The sequence below is a fragment of the Pristiophorus japonicus genome, chromosome 5, assembly GCF_044704955.1.
Source record: "Pristiophorus japonicus isolate sPriJap1 chromosome 5, sPriJap1.hap1, whole genome shotgun sequence".
Taxonomy (NCBI): Eukaryota; Metazoa; Chordata; class Chondrichthyes; family Pristiophoridae; genus Pristiophorus; species Pristiophorus japonicus.
In genome coordinates this window covers 71,966,293-71,989,311 of record NC_091981.1, presented here as the reverse complement: position 1 = coordinate 71,989,311, position 23,019 = coordinate 71,966,293, and the positions used below count along the sequence as shown (strand labels likewise).

Here is a 23,019-nt window from a genome sequence, read left to right as displayed (position 1 = left end):
TGAAATAATGTCGGGAAGCACCGCCACCACCACCATTGAAAGCCTGAGGGCCATGTTTGCCACCCACGGCCTGCCTGACATACTGGTCAGTGACAACGGGCCATGTTTCACCAGTGCCGAATTTAAAGAATTCATGACGCAATGAGATCAAACATGTCACCTCGGCCCCGTTTAAACCAGCCTCCAATAGGCAGGCAGAGCGGGCAGTACAAACAATCAAACAGAGCCTTAAACGAGTCACAGAAGGCTCACTCCAAACCCGCCTGTCCCGAGAACTGCTCAGCTACCGCACGAGACCCCACTCACTCACAGAGGTGCCCCCAGCTGAGCTACTCATGAAAAGGACACTTAAAACCAGACTTTCGCTGGTTCACCCCAACCTGCATGATCAGGTAGAGAGCAGGCGGCAGCAACAAATTGTAAACGATGGTCACGCCATGTGTCATGGGAAATTGATCTGAATGACCCTGTGTATGTGCTAAACTATGGACATGGTCACAAGTGGATCGCGGGCACGGTGATAGCTAAAGAAGGGAGTAGGGTGTTTGGAGTCAAATTAGACAATGAACAAATTTGCAGAAAACACCTGGACCAAACGAGGCTGCGGTTCACAGACTGCCCTGAACCACCCACAGCAGACACCACCTTTTTCGAGCCCACAACACACACCCAAAGGATCAAAGACACCACACTGGACCAGGAAATCGAACCCATCACGCACAACAGCCCAGCAAGACCAGGCCCACCCAGCAGCCCTGCAGGGCCAACAACATGCCAGCCCAGCGAGAGCACAGCCAACACACCAGAACAGATATTTGTACCGAGGCGGTCCACCAGGGAAAGAAAGGCTTCCGACCGCCTCACCTTGTAAATAGTTTTCACTTTGACTTTGGGGGGGAAGTGATGGTGTGTATCTGTAAAGCATACACTCCCATGCTCCGCCACCAGTGAGCGCATCCCCTGAAGTTCCAAGGGATCCCAGCATCCCTTGGGAGCACTGTGTATAAGCCAGCCCCTAAGGCCTGTTCCTCTGGAGTGTCTTAATAAAGACTGAGGTCACTGTTACTTTAACCTCCCTGTGTGCAGCCTCATCTGTGTTAGGAACGCAATAATGCTGACACACCATTTCCCGTTACTTTGTGGTGCTGCTGTTGTCTCGAAATCCAGCATCAGCGAGGTTATGCTCAGGATACATCCTTCTTTGTGGCTGTATCCACAGTCATCTTGATAAAATTTGGGATGTTCTTGGCACAAAACAACCTGGTTATTCTTATAACAATCTTTAATGCACACACCCTTGGTATTATCTCCCTTCTTGATAACGTATTTGTGCAGTTTGTGTTATCTGACCCGTGTTTGGTTTCTTATTTCTCCTATATTGTCAACTTTATACAGGAGGTTTCCCGTGGTCACATCATATTGTGGTATTGACAGTACAAATCCAATTATATTCTGATGACCAGTTACACATTTAGTTTTAGGAACCCATGCATGGCTGTTTTGCCTGATTTCACAGGCGTCTCTTTCCCTTTTTCTCAAGGTCCATTCCCTGAATACATCATTGGTTATCCAATCTGGGACCTCCCCATTTTGTAGCTGTTCTAAGTTATGTTCTACTGCACTTATCACCCATGCTCCATACCCGGCACATACCGTGGCGTTTCGTCCGCTTTCGCTATTGTATTTTTGGTTCGCATTTATTAAGTTAATTGTCTTGGCATCATCCCTTAGTGTGTGGGCCATGTAACAATTCTCGTTCGGCCCCATCTCCAGTTGGGCCTGCATTTTCTCATTATCATTTCATCTTTCCAGCAACCCTCTTAGGGTGGGTGAGTGTGTCAACCTCTTCTACCATCAGGAGATTTATACTGTGGCTACACCCGCCGCATATCCTGCACCCATCGTTAGTAATATCCCCCTTTTTCGTCTAACCTTCCCTTTTAATGTGATAAACCTCAGGGTCTTAGACTCGGGCCCATCTAAGGCCCACAGTATCAGATTTAGAAATATCGTGATTATCTTCTGGCGTATTCCAAAGTGTATTTTTTCCTTCGTGTATTTCATTACTAACCCCCCTTTGGCCCCCTTTGTTATGTGAGGGCACCTTGGAGGTCTCCTCTTACACAGGAACATCATTCCCCCTCCTGTCTGATTGTCACAACTTGTACTTCCCTCTGGGGCAGATGATGGGCTAATAGTTTCTTCCTTGTCCTTGTAGAATTGTAAGGGCGATGGAGATCTCGTTTATATGCATTCTGTTCATAAAACACATCCTGGATATTCCAGGCTTTTAGTTAGATTCTTACCATTTCTACTTCCACTGGATTGTTTGCACCGTTTCTCTGGGCATGTGACCTTTCCCAGGTCCATTTTATTATGGCAAGTATCCCTAGTATTGCAAATATTAATCCTAGTCCCCCGCAAAGTCCATCTATCAACGCATCCCTCCACTCCTTATTCTTTCAGCTGGAACCAATGTTTCCATCAGCCCCACCTTTCATATTTATGAATGCACACGTGTCTCTGATAATCCGTACCTCATAGGGTCCATTGTGTCGAGGGGTGAATCCAGATTTTTCTGGTAATACCCTAACCATTACCCTTGCCCCCACCTGGGGTACTACTGCCGGGGGTTTTGTTCCTTTATCCTTGTCTTCCTCTTCCTGCTTATCTCGCACTTCCTGTCGCATACCTTTCAACTGCCTACTCAGTTCCATCACATAGTTCCTAATTCTATCGCGTTAAGGTCCTAACTTTACTCGTCCTGTAACTATTCCCTCAGGGAGTTTCATTGCTCGTCCAGTCATTAGTTTGTAAGGGGTGTAGCAAGCAGTCTCATCAATATGGTGGGCAGGAGTTCCGGCCATGCCTGTCCGGTTCCCTGGATTGCTTTACTCAGGGAGGTTTTAAGGGTTCTATTCATTCTTTCTACCATTCCCGAATTCTGGGGATGGGAGGGGATGTGGAATTTCGGCTTAATGTTCAGTATTTTACATGTTTCCTTCATTACCTTTCCTGTGAAATGAGTCCCTTGGTCCGAATCTATCTGAATGGGAATCCCCCATCTAGGAATTACCTGTTCCGCTAGTATACGGGCTACCGTGGTTGCGGTGCAATTGCGGGTGGCGAATGCTTCCACCCACCTTGTAAACTGGTCAATAATCACCAAGCAGTACTTCCTTCCCCTGGACTTTATTAGGGGCCCAGTAAAATCAATCTGTATGTTTTCTCATGGTCCCCATGGGCGGGGTTGTTGTGCCATCCTTATTTTTATCGTTTTTCCCGGATTATGTTGGGCGCACGTAACACAGTGCTGACAATATTTAGCAACGTTGTGGCTAATTCCCGGCCACCACCGATCCCATGAGATATTGGATACCATGGCGTTATGGCCGGCATGGTTAATGCCGTGGTGTAACTCCATGATCATTTGCCGAATGCAGGAGGGACCAACATCTTTCCGTCCTTTCTCCACACGGAGTCTATACCAGGTGATCCTCCCCTCCTCTCCCATTCTGCTCTTTCTTCTTTGTTTGTATCTGCGTGCAATTTAACTATGTTTATGTCCTCCTCTGTGGTAATGCTATAGGCTGACTCCATCTTTATGTGTGTGGATGTGGCCGCTTCTCGGACAGCATTGTTCGCAGCCTCAGTTCCACGCTGTATTTCATCCACTACTCGTTGATGGGCCTTTACCTTTATCACTGCTGCTTTAGCTGGTTTGCTGGCTGCTTCTAATAGTAATTCTATACTTTCATCCTGTTTGATGGCCTCGCTGCCAGAGGTAACAAACCCTCTCCTTCCCCATGCTACCATGTAGTCATGTACAACCCCAAAGGCATACCTGCTATCTGTATATATATTCACTGTCTTTCCCTCTGCCAGTAATAAGACTTCCGTCAGTGCGGTTAATTCTGCTACTTGGGCCGAAAGGCCTCCGTCCAGTGCTCCCTGCATCACTACCTCAAGGTGCTGGTTTAATACCGCCCGCGTACGTGGGTGGCCGTCGACGTACCGTCGGGATCTGTCCACATACAATGTGGGGTCTGGGTTTTCGAGAGCTCCCTCACTTACATTCCCTGGGGAATCGTCCCATTCTAATGCGTTACACTCGTGAGGCTCCTCCCTAGTGAAGATTCCTTCTGCCGGGTTTTCCCTGGTGTTGCTGACTATCTTTACTGATTCATCATGGGGCAGTAAAACGGCTTCCCACTTTGCTCGGCGGACATTGGAGATGGCCTGGAGCTTTCCAGTATTTACCATTTTTACCAGAGTGTGTTTGGTGTGTAGGACAATTTCGCCTGTCATCACGACAGGTTCGCTGACCTTGACTGCCCATGTGGCACAGTCTAGTGCAGCCTCGCATCTGGACAAACCCGCGGTTACTGGTGATTGTTGGGTTGAATAGTAAGCTATGGGTCTCATTCTGTCCCCGTGCATTTCTGTCTCTCATCATTTTTAGATTGTTTCCAAACTTTTAGTATTTTTTTTTAAACTGTTTAGTATTATTTATTTTACAAAGGTTTCCAAACCCAATATTTTCCAATACAACCAAAATGTTTATCAAGAAGAATATCTCAAAATCCCAATTCAAATACTGTACTGCAAATCTTTTTATTTAAATTTCTTTTACTAAATTGAAGCTTTCTACACAAAGGAAACGAGGATGGAGCTTCCCCAACCTGTAGCCTCAAAAAACCCACGCAGGCTTTTTAAAAAAAGACTTTACACTCTTCCCTTCTCCTTTCTTTATCTCACTCATAGACTAAATTTATTATCTTTCAACCCAATGTAATCAATGATTACATGTTTTTTTTTACACAAGTAATTGGGTATCTTGGCCTGCAATAGCCAAATTGAAAAGACAACACTTTGTTTACGACTCTAATTAATTTTAAATGAGCCGACATTTTTAATTGAAGTTTTATCTTTTGTTAAACAAACCCATCCTTTGTGCATTTCCTAGCTCCATAACTTATCATCAAAATAAATCCACATCTGTGTTTCTAACTTAAAGTGTCATTCAGTTCTAGGTACACAATTCAACTTCTTCACATTTTCTTAAACTTCCCACATCTAGGACAACACTACAAAGGTTAAAAACTTTCAGCTCTCTGGCTGAAAAATGTGGGTGGAGCTAAAACAAACATACAAATACACCATTTCTCTTTTAAAAGACCGGCTATCAGACAATTGAAAAATTCATTAACTCCCACCTCAAATATTCTACAGTCAAGAAGACTTCCACACAACCACTTTCATTCAACACAGCTTATCTTTCTCTTCCTCGGCACAAAAGCTGAAGCTTCTGTGTTGGTGTTATATTCTTCTTAGATCTACCCACTCTATCTCCTATTCTTAATTTGTGTAATTCCTCTAATTGAGACCTGGCCATGGCCTTATATTGCAAACATTGACTGACCACCATCAAACCTGTTTTAGCCGTCTGTTTATTTGCCTTTCTTCCACCATAATTTATGTTTTGCGGGGTCTTCTTTGGGACCCCATCCGTCACTTAACATAGTAACTATCAATTTTCTATGGTCATCAGCAAAATACTACTCAGCGAACCTCTCAGCCCCTAATCTAGCATATCTTTTCACGCCATGTATTTTTGGTACGTCTACCCCTCTATCGGTTCGTTGTCCCCTTTAACCTGGTTTCCTCGAACCTAGGGTCTGCAATTACAAAGCTATGAAGCCGATCCTACTTTGATAATTACTATTGTGACCTCTTAATTACCCTCAAGTCTTTTACACCATTACAGACCTTTCTCACAAGTTCGGACACCCCATGCGACCGACACGTTTTGTGGCAGATTACATCGGATTTATGAGTGGTATTTAAAATATATACTCACTCGTGATGATCTGCAAATGTCCGTCTGTCTTTTGCCCGGGTGTGTCCTGCCAGACTATGCCATTTGATGTGGAGTATGACAAAGCTACTCAACACAGGCCTGTTGTGGAGAAAAGAATTGTTTAATTTCTTGATCAAGGGAATCACGGTCTACACCAGTTCCTTAACTGGATGCCTTCCCAACCATTCTCATCTAACACTTCAGGAGCTGCTTCTTTTATACAGAATTCTTTGAAAAGTCATCATTTACATTATCATTGGTCAGTCTTTCTACCACTTGACAATTTTTTTTGCTTTGTTACAGATTGTTCAATTTCACCTTTTCTTCATGTTTCACATCCTCCTTGGGTAGGAACATATGTATCCTGTATCCTGCCTCCTGCCACTAACAGGAATATATTTCTTAGTTCTGAATAACAACAGGAATTGCACCATTGTCCTACAGTTGCACCTGCTAATTTCACCACATCAGCAAATTGTGTTTTTGCCTTCCTAATCTAAAACGTGTTTAACTCTTTAATTCCTGCTTCAATTAGGGATGTGGTAATAGGGCATTAAAAAATCGTAATATGATGAGGCAGAGTCAGCATAGTTTTATGAAAGGGAAATTGTATTTACCAAATCTGTTAGAGTTTTTTGAATATGTAACTAGTAGGATAGATAAGGGGGAACCATTGGATGTAGTGTATTTGGATTTTCAAAAAGCATTTGATAAGGTGCCATACAAGAGGTTATTACACAAAATTAGGACTCATGGGATTGGTTAACGGACAGGAAATAGAGCAGGAATAAACTAGAGAGGTACTGCAAGGTTCAGTGCTTGGGCCTCAGCTATTTACAATCTATATTAATGACTTAGATAAAGGGACTGAGTGTAACGTATCCAGGTTTGCTGATGATACAAAGTTAAGTGGGGAAGTAAGCTATGAGGAGGATGCAAAGAGGCTGCAGAGAGATATAGACAGGTTGACTGAGTGGGCAAGAACATGGCAAACGGAATACAAAGTGGGGAAGTGTGAAATTATCCACTTTGGTAGGAAAAACAAAAAAGGAGAATATTTTTTGAATGGGTGAGAGACTAGGAAATGTTTGCATTCAGTGGGACCTGGGTGTCATGAACCACAGAACATTATCGTGCAGGTACAACAAGCAATTAAGAAAGCAAATGGTATGTTAGCTTTTGTTACAAAGGGATTAAAGTATAAGAGTAAAGAAGTCTTACTACAATTATACAGGGCATTGGTGAGGCCACACCTGGAGTACTGTGTACAGTTCTGGTTTCCTTACCGAAGGAAATACATACTTGCCTTAGAGAGATTGAGTAGACTCAATAGAAGAATGAGAGATGATCTAATTGAAACATGTAAAATTCTTAAGGGGCTTAACAGGGTTAATGCTGAGAACATTTTCCCCCTGGCTGGGAAATCTAGAACGAGAGTCTATGGGACAAATTTCCCCAGGAGTTGCCCCGGTTTTTTTTGGAGCAACTAGATTTTTTTGGAGTAACTTAAAAATTCTCCCCATTTAATCTGATCCAGTGTAAGTTAGTTAGTTAGGTTTTTTTTTTAGTTTCATTTTTTTTTCCAAAAGGGAGCTTGTTTTGGCCATTTAAGCAAGTTTAGCCAGCTAAAAGTTACTCCAAACTAGCTAAGGCCACGTATGAGGCTACTTGTGTCCGTTCTGAAAAACCTTGCGGTGAAATAAGAAATCAGCGTAGGTAGCCAGAGATAGGGCGGGGAGGGAAGTGAGAGGATTCTGAAATGCACGAATCACCTTCACAACATCATCACAACATCACATCTTCATCACAACATCTTCACAACATCATCAATAATAAATGAAGAATATATCAATTACTAAAAAATAAAAAGTTCTACCTCGCCGACTGCAGCGCACTGGCAAGCCCTTCTGCCAGGGCTAGGGACGAGAGGTTTGCTCCTGCTCCCCTGGGCTCCTGCAGCTCCTGCTCCTGCTCCCCCAGGCTCCTCCAGCTCCTGCTCGTGCTCCCCCGGGCTCCTCCAGCTCCAGCTCCTGCTCCGTGGGGCTCCTCCAACTCCTGCTCCTGTTCCCCCGGGCAGGTCTAAGTGAGCGCGGGAAGGCAGCGGCCGACCTGTGTTGCAGACCACTCAGCCTGGGATAGGGGTGGTGTGCGTCAGGCCCCTCCCACACAGCCTGCAGAGCGTCGCAGAGATTCGGGCTGCGAGGAGCTCCTGCACATGCGCACACACTCTAGCGCACATGTGCAGAGTTCCCAGCACTGTTTTCAGCGCTGGGACCTGGCTCCGCCCCCAAATCCAGTTGCCACGCTGTGCCACCATCGCGGAGAGGTTGGGGAGTGGCCAAACTCGGCCTGAAGATTTTTGACGCCCTTTTTGTTCCAGAAAAGCAGCACATCTCTGGTGAGTGCGCCAGAAATCTGTACTGGCCAAATTTGGGCCCATAGTCTCAGAATAAGGGGTCGGCCATTTCATCATCGTAGGCAGTCCCTGGAAACAAGGATGACTTGCTTCCACACCGAAAGTGGATGAGTTCACAGGTGTTTCAGTGATATTCTGCATCCCGAACTACATCCTGAAGGGTGGAAGATGTCTGTGCATGGATTTTTTTAACGTGTGGTGGCCGTTGCACCCCAGCCACCACACGGGCTTGACAGAGCTAGGTCTTAGTCCAGTGGCAAGGATTAACCAAGATGACTGGAGACCAGCTCTGCTGCACGGACCTAGTGCACACACATATCGCAGTGTGGGCTGGCCCGTGCTGCCCCTGTGCCCTTGCCTCTTCTGGTCCTCAAACTCTTGCCTCTCCTGGGCCCCGATTACAACCCTCTACAAAATCTTGCCGCTCCTTCGTCCCAACCTCGCCGCTCCTGCTGTACCTACCCGCACTGCAGTCAGCCGTTGCCCTCCTGCAACAGCACGCGCAGCTCCCTGCAGTGGTATGCTGCCGCATGCTGCTCCCTCTAATGGCCCCTGTTCTCTGTACTTTGCTGGCGGTGGCATTTAGGATTGAGATGAGGAGAAATTTCTTCACTCAAAGGGTTGTGAATCTTTGGAATTCTCTACCCCAGAGAGCTGTGGATGCTCAGTCATTGAGTATATTCAAGACAGAGGTCAGTAAATTTTTGGGAACTAAAGGACATAAGGAATATGAGGATAGTGTGAGAAGGTGGAGTTGAGATATGATCTTGTTGAATGACTGAACAGGCTCGAGTGGCTAAACGGCCTACTCCAGCTCCTATTTCTTATGTTCTTATGTATTCTGCTGCCTCTGCTGCTTCTCCCTTCCTCTTTCCGACCAAGACAAACATTCTACCAGTTTTCTCCCTATCGTAGTCCAGAAGGTTTTCTCACTTCAGGTACTGCCACCTTCTTTCAAAAGCACCGTATCTCTGGGTTGCTGAGGGAAGTAAGGGTGAAAATAATGGAGGCTCTGGCCACAATCTTTCAATCCTCCTTGGATATGGGAGTGGTACGAGGAATGGAAGGTTACAAATGTTACATCAATGTTCAACAAAAGGGGAGAGTGATAAACTACAGGTCAGTCAACCTAATGTCGGTTGTGGGGAAACTTCTAGAGACCATAATCCGGGACAACATTAATAGAAAAACCATGGGTTAATAAATGACAGCCAACATGGATTTATTAAAGGCAAATTGTGTCTGACAAACTTGATTGAGTTGTTCGACGAAATAACAGAGAGGGTTAATGAAGGTAGTGCAATTGATGTGTTTATAGATTTTCAAAAGGCATTTGATAAAGTGCCACATAATAGACTTGTTTGCAAAATTGAAGCCATAGAGATTCACATACATCAATTTTTGAAGATAGCAGGATAAGTTTGAAAGACTGTTGTAAAACATACGGGATCCTTGATTTTATAAATAGAGACATAAGGGACGAAATTGCCCCGCACTCTGTTTGGGGCACACAATTTGAATTAAATGAATATTTAGCACCCGATGAGATGGGCCGTTAAATGTCGCTAATTGGGGTCTTTGTCTGAAAAAAATGCGCGGGGTGGTATTGGAGGCATGATCCGCCTCCACGGAGATGAAGGGCCATTGCAAACTCTGCAGCCGCTTTCCTGGTGCCCACTGGGCCACCAGGGAGGGTTTCGGCCGGGCCACAAAACAGGGCTATAAAAAGGGGGAACTTCGGCCCCATAGAGTACAAAATCATGGAAGTTATTCTTGGCCTTTATAACTCACTGGTTATTGTGTCCAGTTCTGGGAACCACACTTTAGGAAAGGAGAGGATGCAGAGGAGATTTATCAGAAAGATACCAGGGATCAAAGACTTCAGTTATGTGGAGAGATTAAGTAGTTGGTGTTGTTCTCCTTAAAGCAAAGAAGGTTAAGGAGAGATATACTAGCAGTGTTCAAAATTATGAGGGGTTTTGATGAGTAAATAAGGACTTACCCTCCTGTATGGCTCAGAGACGTGGACCATATAGAGTAGACATCTCAAATCGCTGGAGTAATACCACCAACGATGTCTCCGCAAGATCCTGCAAATCCCCTGAGAACATAGACACACCAACGTCAGTGTTCTCGATCAGGCCAACATCCCCAGCATCGAAGCACTGACCACACTCAACCAGCTCCATTGGGCGGGCCATATTGTTCACTTGCCCGACACAAGACTCCCAAAGCAAGCGCTCTACTCGGAACTCCTACACGGCAGGTGAGACCCAGGTAGGCAGAGGAAATGTTTCAAGGACACCCTCAAAGCCTCCTTGATTAAGTGCAGCATCCCCACCGACACCTGGGAGTTCCTGGCCAAAGACCACCCGAAGTGGAGGAAGAGCATCCGGGAGGGTGCTGTGCACCTCGAGTCTCGTCGCCAAGAGGATGCAGAAATCAAGCGCAGGCAGCGGAAGGAGCTTGCGGCAAACCAGACTCCCCACCCACCCTTTCCTCCAACGACTGTCTGTCCCACCAGTGACAGAGGCTGTAGTCCCTGTATTGGACTGTTCAGTCACCTGAGAACTCACTTTTAGAGTGGAAGCAAGTCTTCCTCGATTTTGAGAGACTGCCTATGATGATGAAATAAGGACAAATTGTTTCCACTAACCAGAGGATACAGATTGGTAAAAGAACCAGAATGGAGATGAGAATTTTTGTTGTTGTTGTAATGTGGAATGCACTGCCTGAAAGGGTGGTGGAGGCAAATTTAGTAGCAATTTCAGAAGGCACTTGGATATATACTTAAAAGGAAGCATTTGCAGGGCTATGGTGAAATAGCAGAGGAGTGCGACTAATTGTATAGCTTTTGCAAAAAGCTGGCACAGGCTGAATGGGCTCTTTGTGCTGTATGATTCTATCCCACCATCAGCGGTTGTGCCTTCAACTGAGAAGCCTCTACACTCGAGTTCTCTCCATAAATACCCCTGTCTCTCCATCTCCCTCCACTGTGTCAGCTGTGGCTCAGTTGGTAGCACACTCGCCTCTGAGTCAGAAGTTGCAGGTAGTTGAGCACATAGGCTGAAACTCCAGTGCAGTGCTGAAGGAATGCTGCACTGTTGGAGGTGCTGACTTTTGGATGAGATGTTAAACTGAGAGATGTCTGCTCTCTCAGGTGGATGTAAAAGATCCCATGGCATTATTTCGAAGAAGAGCAGGGAAGTTCTCCACAGTGCCCTGGCCAATATTTATCCCACAATCAGCATAACAAAAACAGATTATCTGGTCATTATCACATTGCTGTTTGTGGGAGCTTGCTGTGTGCAAATTGTCTGCCACATTTCCCACATTACAACAGTGACTGTATTTCAAAAAGTACTTCATTGGCTATAAAGGACTTTGAGACGTTCCGTGGTTGTGAAAGGCGCTATATAAATGCAAGTCTTTCTGCTTTAAGGACCTCCTTAAAACCCATCTCTTTGAACGATCTTTTGGTTACTCTCCTAATAGCTCATCCTTTGGCTTGATATCCAGTTTTTCCTGTGAAGCACTTGGGTCATTTTTTTTGTGAACAGCACTATGTAACGCAAGTTGTTAAGTTATAGGGCCCAAGTTTCCACATGATTTGCGCCTGATTTTTAGGAGCAACTGGTGGAGAACGGACTATCTTAGAAATCGCAATTCTCCACATTTTTTTTTCTGCAGTTCTCGTCAGGTAGAACAGTTCTACTTTGGAACAGAATTTTTTCTTCAAAAGGGGACGTGTCCGGCCACTGACGCCTGATTTGAAAGTTTCCACAGTGAAAACGTACTCCAAACTAAGTTAAAATGGAGCAAGTGAAGATTTTTGTAGAACTGAAAAAACCTGTTCTACACATTAAAAAATCAGGCGCAGGTTACAAATTAGGCGTCCAGAACGTGGTGGGGGGGGAGGGGGGGGGAAGGGAAGTCATTAAATTCTACAATAAATCCTTATTTATACTTCTACAAATATTATACAAATAAATCCAACCTGAATAAACATTTATAAGCAAAGAAAAGATTAAATAAACCATCTTCCTACCTGTGTGAAGGCACGGAGAATGCTGCAGTCAGCCTGAGGCGCCCGTTCTTCCCGCGGGGGGGAGGATGCGCCCGTTCTTCCCACGGGGGGGGGAGAGGAGGTGCCCGTTCTTTCCCACGGGGGGGGGAGAGGAGGTGCCCGTTCTTTCCCACGGGGGGGGGAGGATGCGCCCGTTCTTTCCCACGGGGGGGGGAGAGGAGGTGCCCGTTCTTTCCCACGGGGGGGGGAGAGGAGGTGCCCGTTCTTTCCCACGGGGGGGGGAGAGGAGGTGCCCGTTCTTTCCACGGGGGGGGGAGAGGAGGTGCCCGTTCTTTCCCACGGGGGGGGGAGAGGAGGTGCCCGTTCTTTCCCACGGGGGGGGGGAGGCGCCCGTTCTTCCCGCGGGGGGGAGAGAGGAGGTGCCCGTTCTTTCCCACGGGGGGGAGGTGCCCGTTCTTTCCCACGGGGGGGGAGGTGCCCGTTCTTTCCCACGGGGGGGGAGGCGCCCGTTCTTTCCCACGGGGGGGGAGGCGCCCGTTCTTCCCGCGGGGGGGAGAGAGGAGGTGCCCGTTCTTTCCCACGGGGGGGGAGGTGCCCGTTCTTTCCCACGGGGGGGGAGGCGCCCGTTCTTTCCCACGGGGGGGGAGGCGCCCGTTCTTCCCGCGGGGGGGAGAGAGGAGGTGCCCGTTCTTCCCGCGGGGGGGGGGGAGGCGCCCGTTCTTCCCGCGGGGGGGGGGGAGGCGCCCGTTCTTCCCGCGGGGGGGGGAGGCGCCCGTTCTTTCCCACGGGGGGGGGAGGAGGTGCCCGTTCTTTCCCACGGGGGGGGAGGTGCCCGTTCTTTCCCACGGGGGGGAGGTGCCCGTTCTTTCCCACGGGGGGGGGAGAGGAGGCGCCCGTTCTTTCCCACGGGGGGGGAGGTGCCCGTTCTTTCCCACGGGGGGGGAGGTGCCCGTTCTTTCCCACGGGGGGGAGGTGCCCGTTGTTTCCCGCTGGGGGGGGAGAGAGGAGGTGCCCGTTCTTTCCCACGGGGGGGAGGTGCCCGTTCTTTCCCACGGGGGGGGGAGAGGAGGTGCCCGTTCTTTCCCACGGGGGGGAGGTGCCCGTTCTTTCCCACGGGGGGGAGGTGCCCGTTCTTTCCCGCTGGGGGGGGAGAGAGGAGGTGCCCGTTCTTTCCCACGGGGGGGAGGTGCCCGTTCTTTCCCACGGGGGGGAGGTGCCCGTTCTTTCCCACGGGGGGGAGGTGCCCGTTCTTTCCCACGGGGGGGAGGTGCCCGTTCTTTCCCACGGGGGGGAGAGAGGAGGTGCCCGTTCTTTCCCACGGGGGGGAGAGAGGAGGTGCCCGTTCTTTCCCACGGGGGGGAGGTGCCCGTTCTTTCCCACGGGGGGGAGGTGCCCGTTCTTTCCCACGGGGGGGAGAGAGGAGGTGCCCGTTCTTTCCCACGGGGGGGAGGCGCCCGTTCTTTCCCGCTGGGGGGGGGGGGAGGCGCCCGTTCTTTCCCGCGGGGGGGAGAGGAGGAGGCGCCCGTTCTTTCCCGCGGGGGGGAGAGGAGGAGGCGCCCGTTCTTTCCCACGGGGGGGGAGGGGGGAGGAGGCGCCCGTTCTTTCCCGCGGGGGGGAGAGGAGGAGGCGCCCGTTCTTCCCGCTGGGGGGGGGGAGGAGACAGTGAGAAGGCTGCAAGTGCTGACGTGCTGATGGCAATGTGCTTTTATTAAAAAAATGTTCAAAAATTAAACAGCTACAAAGAACTACAAAAATGGCCGAATGCCAATGTTTTTTTCACACTGAGCATGCGCGAACGCTCCAACGCGCACGCGCAGCGTTGCCGGCAGGAAAAAAAACTAATTTAAATAGTACCCGTCCCCTCCCACTTACAAAATCGGCGCGAGTGTAGGCTCCGCCCCCCTGGGCGCCGCGCCAGGTAGACAAGGAGCTGCAGGGCTCCAGAATCGCGAGGTTTTTTTTAGGCACCGTTTTAGGCGCGAAAAACGGGTGCCCAGCTCAGAGGGGCGTCCGTTTTTTATCGTGTGGAAACTTGGGCCCATAAAGTTGACATTGTGCTTAAGCTGTTGAAATAGCGTAAGTGTATTTGGAGATAGTTGTTTTACCTCTCACTTTGTTTCATTGCAGGTTTCTTCGGTCCAACATTGAACAGTTTTATCCATGTATTAATGTACTCATATTATGGCCTATCCACTATTCCATCCATGCAACCTTATCTTTGGTGGAAGAAATACCTTACTCAGGCACAGCTGGTAAGAAAGAACTTGTATTTATAAAGCACCTTTCACAGCTGAGGATGTCCCAAAGCACTTCGTAGTTAACAAATTACTTTTGAAGTGTGGTCTCTGTTGTAATGTAAGGATACACTGCAGGCACTTTGCACACAGCAAGGTCCTACAAACAGCATTGAGATAAATGACCAATTAAACTATTTTAATGGTGTTGGTTGAGTGGTAAATGTTGACCTGGATACCTGGAAAACTCCCCTGCTCTTCGAAAAGTGCCTTGGGATCATTTGTGCCCACCTGAGAGGGAAGACAGGACCTCAGTTTAACGTCTCATCCAAAAGACATGACCTGCGACAGTCCAGCACTCCCTCTGTACTGCACTGGAGTGTCAACCGAGATTATGTGCTCGTCTCTGGAGTGAGGTTTTGAACTCAGGACCCACTGACTCAGAGGCTAAGATAGCCTATTATTCATGTATTTCTGTTATGAAGGAAATTACCACGCATTGATATAAACTTTAGCAGAACAGAGGCATTCTCTTTCCCATGACTACCACACTGTAGTAATCATCGCTCACATCTGCTCAGTCATTAATGCTGATTCAAGATTATGTAGCCAGATACTCATACAAATGATGGCAGAAATGCACTTTATTTTTACATTATTGGAAAGGTCAAGTGTTCAAAAGTTGGCACAACCAGAGTTTTTGTACTTTTGAACAATTTGTCACTAACAATTATTTGGGAATATTGTTTTTCATTGAACTAGCACACCTAATGCTTCAAGACTGTAAACTACACAAAGCAATAAGGCACTAAGGTATTCTATTAAAGTAAATAGAGAATGAAATGCCAAGGTAACTCATCATTTTACTCACTCTCGGGATATTATTAAGACATTTTAGACTGGCACTAGCACCAGAGTATTGAAAATCGTCCTCAAAACACTGTGACCAGCACAGCTGTAGTTATAACCATCACTAAGTTGTATATCAACTTGGGGTTGGTTTTAGTACTGACAAAACAGAAGAGCCAACATGCACAAACTAATTGATACATTTTCTCAGAATTTTGAAAGCTATATGCATTTTGCAGGCACCTAAGCTTGAAGAGTGAGATCTGCATGCTTCAAACATTAAATTTTTGTACTTTAATGTAATTCCCATAATTCTGTGTTAATCTGTACATTCTAAAACTTGCTTAGAGGCCTTTCATCTTTTTGAGCGTGCTGATACACAGCAGTTTACTTTGCACTGGCACAATAAATCTTGACATTTGATACTTTCCTATTGGTTGCCAAGTGATATAATCAGGTATATAAATACAAAAAGACACGATTCAATGTGTGTTTATTCTGAAAATGATTTAGTGTCCTGTGGGGTAGAATTTGTGAATTAAATATTATAATTAGATGGAATTAGAAATACACATTACCTGCCCCTACGAGCACTATTTATAGGGATCATAAACTACTTACATTAGTTGCTGGTTTATTTCTTCTGGCTGTTGCTGCAACTCTGTATTTTGGGTGCTTTCTATAGTTGGTTAAAGTTTCAATATTTTACAGGGAGTGGTGTGGCAAGTGCTGAAGTATTTTTTGCTGTCTTAAAGGTTTCTGGACAGACAGTTCCAGACATGGGTGGACGAGTAGGCCTGCCTCTTGGCATTGAGCATGATTGGTAGAATGAGCAGAGGACATGCAGAACAGGACAAACTGCTAAATGAGGAAGGGGGAGAAGGGCACATCTGCAGAGGGTATTTCGGAAGCAATTCAAAATCATCAGACGCTGCATCATGGTTGGTTCCACAGATGTTCTGCTGGAGGTAGCCACCTGTTCCATGTTGGAAAGGATGGACTCCAAGCACTGCGCAAAGCCGTGTGCCAAGTTGGTGCTGGTGTTCACCTTGGTACTGAACCCAGGCTTTCTGGCAGTGAACCAAGTATATGGATTTTAAAAAAATGTATTCCTGGGATGTGGGCGTCGCTGACAAGGCCAGCATTTATTGTCCGCCTCTAATTGCCCTTGAAATGATGGTGGTCAGCTACCTTCTTAAACCACTGCAGTCTGTGTGGTGAAAGTATTCCCACAGGGAGGGAGTTCCAGGATATTGACCCAGCGACGATGAAGGAATGGCAATCTATTTCCAAGTCAAGATGGTTTGTGACTTTGAGGTGATGGTGTTCCCATGTGCCTGCTGCCCTTGTTCTTCTAAATGGTAGAGGTCGCGGGTTTGGAGTGTTCTGTCGAAGAAGCCTTGGTGAGTTGCTGTAGTGCATCTTGTAGATGGTACACACTGTAGCAGTGGTGGTGGAGGCACCAAATCTTTAAGATGGTGGATGGGGTGCCAATCAAATGAGCTGCTTTGTCCTGAATGGTGTTGAGCTTCTTGAGTGTTGTTGGGGCTGCACTCATCCAGGCAAGTGGAGAGTATTCCATCACACTCCTGACTTGTGCCTTGTAGATGGTGGAAAGGCTTTGTTGAGTCAAGAGGTGAGTCACTCGCTGCAGAACACCCAGCCCCTGATCTGCTCTTATTGCCAGAGTAATTATGTGGCTGGTACAGTTAAGTTTCTGGTCAATGGTGACCCCCAGAATATTGGTGGTGGGGGATTTGGTGATGGTACTCCCATTGAATGTCAAGGGGAGATGGTTAGACTTTCTCTTGTTGGAGATAGTCATTGCCTGGCACGTGTGTGGAGCAAATGTTACTTGCCACTTATCAGCCCTAGCCAGAGTGTGGTCCAGGTCTTGCTGCATGCAGGCGTGGACTGCTTCATTATCTGAGTTGCTGCAAATGGCACTGAACACTGTGCAATCATCAGTGAACATCCCCTTTTCTGATCTTACGATGGAAGGAAGGTCATTGATGAAGCAGCTGAAGATGGTTAGGCGCAGGACACTGCCCTGAGGAACTCCTGCAGTGATGTCCTGGGGCTCGGATGATTGACCTCCAACAACCACAACCATCTTCCTTTGTGCTAGGTATGACTCCAGCCAGTGGAGAGTTTTCTCCCTGATTCCCATTGACTTCAATTTCACTAGGGCTCCTTGATGTCACACTCAGTCAAATGCTGACTTGATGTCAAGGGCAGTCACTCTCATCTCACCTCTGGAATTCAGCTCCTTTGTCCATGTTTGCACTAAGGGTCTGGAGCCAAGTGGTCATGGCGGAACTCAAACTGAGCATCGGTGAGCAGGTTATTGGTGAGTAAGTGCCACCTGATAGCATTGTCGACGATACCTTCCATCTCTTTGCTGATGATTGAGAGTAGACTGATGGGGCAGTAATTGGCCGGATTGGATTTGTCCTGTTTTTTATGGATGACATACCTGGGCATTTTTCCTCATTTTCAGGTGGATGCCAGAGTTGTAGCTGTACTGGAATAGCTTGGCTAGTGGCGCAGCAAGTTCTGGGGCATGTTTTTAGCATGACAGCTGGGGTGTTGTCGGGGCCCAGAGCCTTTGCTGTATCCACCCAGCAGCCTTCTTCTGTGGCCTGGCCCAACAAAGTCATCATCTGAGTCCTCTGCAGCAGAACTAGTGTGTGGCCTCACCCTCCAGCGAGCTGGCACCTGCACTACCCTTTCTCCCTGCTCTGGCTGCAGCACACTTGTGCCCAGTGCCTTACCACATGCAGTTCCCGCCCCTATGCTATTCTCTAAATTATGTGCAATGTTAGCATCAAAGCTGCTGGCTACGACTGTGAAATCGAGAGAGTGTGTCTTTATCTTCACTTCTTGCTCTTCCTCCATTGCCTGGGCAGGCTGCATTTCTTTGGTATCTGAAAGGATAAAGGAACAACGGTTCGGTTATGGTGAGAGGAGAGGAGAAAGTAAGAAGTGCACGCTTACACCATCAGTAACTTCTCAGTCAGAAAAGGTGGTGGGATTAGGGAGAAGTGGGGATGAGAGGAGGAGGATTAGGTATGCAGATACCCTCATCCACGGCATCTGCAATTGCTCTTCCCGTAACCTCCTCCATGGGGGTTAGACATGCAGATGCACCTTTCAACCTCTGGCTACTTCCTGCTGCCTCTTCTTGTCTGCCACCTTCTCCTGCAAGAGAGAGGGAAGTGTATCAGTGAGTGTTGTGCAATCTGTTTGGTTGCTATGGCTATCATGATGAATAGCTGCCAGTGTTTGCAAGCTGTGAGGTGTGAAGCTTGCAATAGTGCTAAGTGTGTGAAAGTCAGGTGCCGTATATGATTTTTAGGTATGAATCCTGATTGATAGAGATTGTTGGTAGGTGATTGATGGGGGTGTGGTGAGTTGAGCAGTGGCTGAGGCTAGTGTTGCAGTTTGTGGGATATGACATTTAAGATGCATTCATGATATCAGTAAACTTCTTCCTGCACTGCATCCATCTTTGAGCTATATTCCTGGCATTGACCTCCTCCGCTATCTCTTGCCACTGCTTTCTGAGCATGTGTCTGGGTTGCCTCTGGGCCCCTTGAGGGCACAGGACATGTCTACTTCTTTCTACCTCTTCAACCAAGACCTCCAAAGCAGCATCCAGAAATCTTCATGCCTGCTCTCTCCCATGTTCAGCCATTGTTGATTCCTGCACAACACACTATTCCCAATGATCTCAGCACATCCAGCAGCCACAATGCACCTCCACTTTCAGAGGCGCAACTTGCTTTAAGTAGTGCAGGCTGGCTTTTAGTAGTGCTCGGCAGTCACGATATTGGGCCCTCTGCTAATGTGCCGGAGCGCTGGCTGCACACAGAACTCATGATAATACACGAGCACAATGAAATTGGCGTCTTGCCTGCATTTTAATCAACAGACGCAGTTGAAGCACACATCGAGATTCCTGCACCGGTTTTGGGAGTTATCCAATTAAACCCCCTAGTCTAAGATCCTGGCACAAATTCGGTTCCCTAGCTCCCGATTCTATTTCCCTCCCAGGCCACAGTCCCAGGCTGAACCAGACTGTTCGCTACCTCGGCGTCCCATTTGACCCTGAGCTTTGCTTACGGCCTCATATCCTCTCCATCACCAAGACCACCTATTTCCTCTTGCGTAATATCGTCTGAGTCCAGCCCTATTCAGGCCATCTGCTGCTTAAACCCTCATCCAAGCTTTTGCTACCTTCACACTTGACTATTCTAATGCTCTTCTGGCTAGCATCCCATCTTCCATCCTCCATAAACTTAAGCTCATCTAAAACTTTGCTGCCTGTATCCTAACTTGTTCACCAATATCTCAATTTTAAAGTCATCATCCTCCTGTTCAAATACTTCCATGGCCTTGCCACTCCGAGAACTCTGCATTCCTCTAACTGTGGACTCGTGCACCCCCCACTTATTTTGTCCTACCATTCAGCCATGTAAGCCCTAATAAACCTTTCCACCTCTTCTTTAAGATGCTCCTTAAAACCTATCTCTTTAACCAAGCTGTTCACCTATCTTAGGGCTCAATTTTCCCCAAGCCCATTTTCTGGCATATTGCCAGAGTTATGCCGATTTTTCTAGGCCAGAAATTCACCGGTAATAATTTGCCAAAGTTTCCCTGATGTATAATTCAAATTTGGCACCACGCAGCGTGTCCAGTCGCCTTGGGGTGTGGAGCCTACAGTCTGCGCCGAAAAACGATACCCCACCTTCTGCGCATGTGCGGGAAAAAAAAGTTATGTTTCTGAAGTTGTTGCAATGGATGCGCATGCACTGTACAGCTTCGAGTTGGCAACCAACCATTTTTAAAGAGCCAGTTGTGTGTGTGAGAAGGAGTGCTGTGTTGATTGCATTGGAAAAATTGCAGCTGCAGTAGTACAAGATGCAACGCGGTGCAAGGACCTTCAGGAAGAAGTAATCTTTTCATTTATTCAATTGAATTGCAATTGTTAAATGTGACCATCTGTATGTCCCACCCAGCAGAAAGACACCCTCTTTAAAGTTAGGTTTTCATCTTTGTAGAGGAAGGTGGCACAGAATAAAAGAGAAAGAACTCGAACAGGAGGAGACCTGACAATTCTGCAGCCACTGACAACCTTGGAAGAGAGAGTCGCTACTTTGATGGGTCCTGCCTGGAAAAAAGCAATCAGTACTGCACAAGCTGGGCACACAATCGAGGGAGAGGGTAAGTCCTGCAAATTCATTGTGGTCCTTCAAATCAGCCTGCTGCCTAGCCTGCGATGTGTGAGCCTATTCATGCCACCCACCTTGCCCCCTTCTCTGCTGCTAACCATTTAACTGTTCTGTTATATTTTGCAGAATTTGACGCCAACCCTGCCGATGCAGAAGAAGATTCAGACACGGATGAGCCTGAAGAGGAGAACATCTTCCAATTCAACCCTCCAGACCAAGAGCATGGGGGCGAGGGGGAGGGGGAGGGGAAGTGGATGAAGCTCCCACTGTTTTACTGACTTTGGACGAGGTGCCGCTCATTGCGGTGACAGCCCCAGCTATTTACAATATACATTAATGATTTAGATGAAGGAATTGAATGTAATATCTCCAGGTTTGCAGATGACACTAAACTGAGTGGCAGTGTGAGCTGTGAGGAGGATGCTAAGAGGCTGCTGTGACTTGGACAGGTTAGATGAGTGGGCAAATGCATGGCAGATGCAGTATAATGTAGATAAATGTGAGGTTATCCACTTTGGTGGCAAAAACAGGAAGACAGAATATTATCTGAATGGTGACAGATTAGGAAAAGGGGAGGTGCAACGAGACCTGGGTGTCATGGTTCATCAGTCATTGAAAGTACAGCAGGCGGTGAAAAAGGCAAATGGCCTTCATAGTGAGAGGATTTGAGTATAGGAGCAGGGAGGTCTTGCTGCAGTTGTACAGGGCCTTGGTGAGGCCTCACCTGGAATATTGTGTACAGTTTTGGTCTCCTAATCTGAGGAAGGACATTCTTGCTATTGAGGGAGTGCAGCGAAGATTCACCAGACTGATTCCCGGGATGGCAGGACTGACATATGAAGAAAGACTGATCGACTAGGCTTATATTCACTGGAATTTCGAAGAATGAGAGGGGATCTCATAGAAACATATAAAATTCTGACGGGATTGGACAGGTTAGATGCAGGAAGAATGTTCTCGATGTTGGGGAAGTCCAGAACCAGGGGTCACAGTCTAAGGATAAGGGGTAAGCCATTTAGGACCAAGATGAGGAGAAACTTCTTCACTCAGAGAATTGTGAACCTGTGGAATTCTCTACCACAGAAAGTTGTTGAGGCCAGTTCATTAGCTATATTCAAAAGGGAGTTAGATATGACCCTTACAACTAAAGGGATCAAGGGGTATGGAGAGAAAGCAGGAATGGGGTACTGAAGTTGCATGATCAGCCATGATCTTTTGAATGGTGGTGCAGGCTCAAAGGGCCAAATGGCCTACTCCTGCACCTTTTTTCTATGTTTCTATGTTTCCGTGACTAGTGGTTTGAGTGCTGGTGGGACATTCCATGGTTTTCCACCTTCCAAGGTTGTGGGTCCCAGTGGTGTGGTGCTGCAAGGCGCACCCAGGGGCCCACCTTCCGAGCTTGCGGGTCTCAGTGGTGGGATGCAGTGAGGCACACCCGTGGGGAGGAGGGGAAAGAGAGCTCAGCGCGCTCTCCTGAGGTGCAGGATCTAACAGATGTGGTTCAGATGATGTTATTGAGTGTGGAGAGCTTTGACCTTACCCGCTCACTCCTGGACGCCATCAGTGGGGTGAATGATGAGGTAGCGGAACAGTCGAGAGAAGTAACAGCAATGACACAAGAAATGAGAACAATGTCTGGGACCATCAGTGAGGGAATAGTGACATGAGATGGGAATGTCAGAGGTAACTGATGCGCTGTCAGTGACTATCAGGAAGGGAAAGTCCGAGATAGTGCAAACACTGTCACTGACCATGAGGGAGGGAATGTTGCAGGTCATTGAGACACTGTCAGGGAGCATGAGGGACGATATGTTGGAGTTAGCTGCTGCAAAAAGGGAACACACCCAGACCCCGAGCCCATTGACAGAATCAACTGTTACTCCCACTCCAATCCCCGCACCAGCCTCTGAAGAGCCCAAATCCAGGCCCTCCAACTTGCCGCCTGGGCCCTCCAACTTGCTGCCTGACGCTGGCGGCTCCTCGCCCTGCCACCCACCCCCCCCCTCCACGCAGTACCCGAGATCTTAGAAAGAATAAGCTTGGTACCAAGCCCAGAAACACTGCGTCACCGCCTGCGGGCAGGGGTGGTGGAGTCCAAGACCAAGCGGAGCGGGCGGTGTTAGAATAAGGTGGAGGAGAGATGTGTGGGTGCATCCTTTCTTTGCTGCTGCTGTTGTTGTTATTATTATTGTTGTTACTCTTGTAACTGTAATCAAATTTAAAGTTTTTTGTAAGTTATGTAAATTTACAAGTTTAAAAGTTTGTAAGTGATCTTAAAGTATTTAAGTGATCTTAAAGAGTGATCTTAAAGTAAATTTTGATGCAAGAATAATTTTATTTAAGTTAACTACAAAAGGACTGTTCAACTTTTGAATAAAATATATTTTACATTAAAACTG

The 23,019-nt window shown here is 47.3% G+C and overlaps 1 protein-coding gene across 1 annotated transcript in view; it reads left to right on the top strand.

Moving 5' to 3' along the window:
- Window positions 1-23,019, top strand: part of elovl2 (ELOVL fatty acid elongase 2) — a 185,823-nt gene that overhangs the window by 137,567 nt on the left and 25,237 nt on the right. Inside the window, exon 5 of the mRNA XM_070880178.1 lies at window positions 14,431-14,555. Coding sequence (XP_070736279.1) covers window positions 14,431-14,555 — 125 coding nt within the window. The remainder of the gene's footprint in view (window positions 1-14,430; window positions 14,556-23,019) is intronic.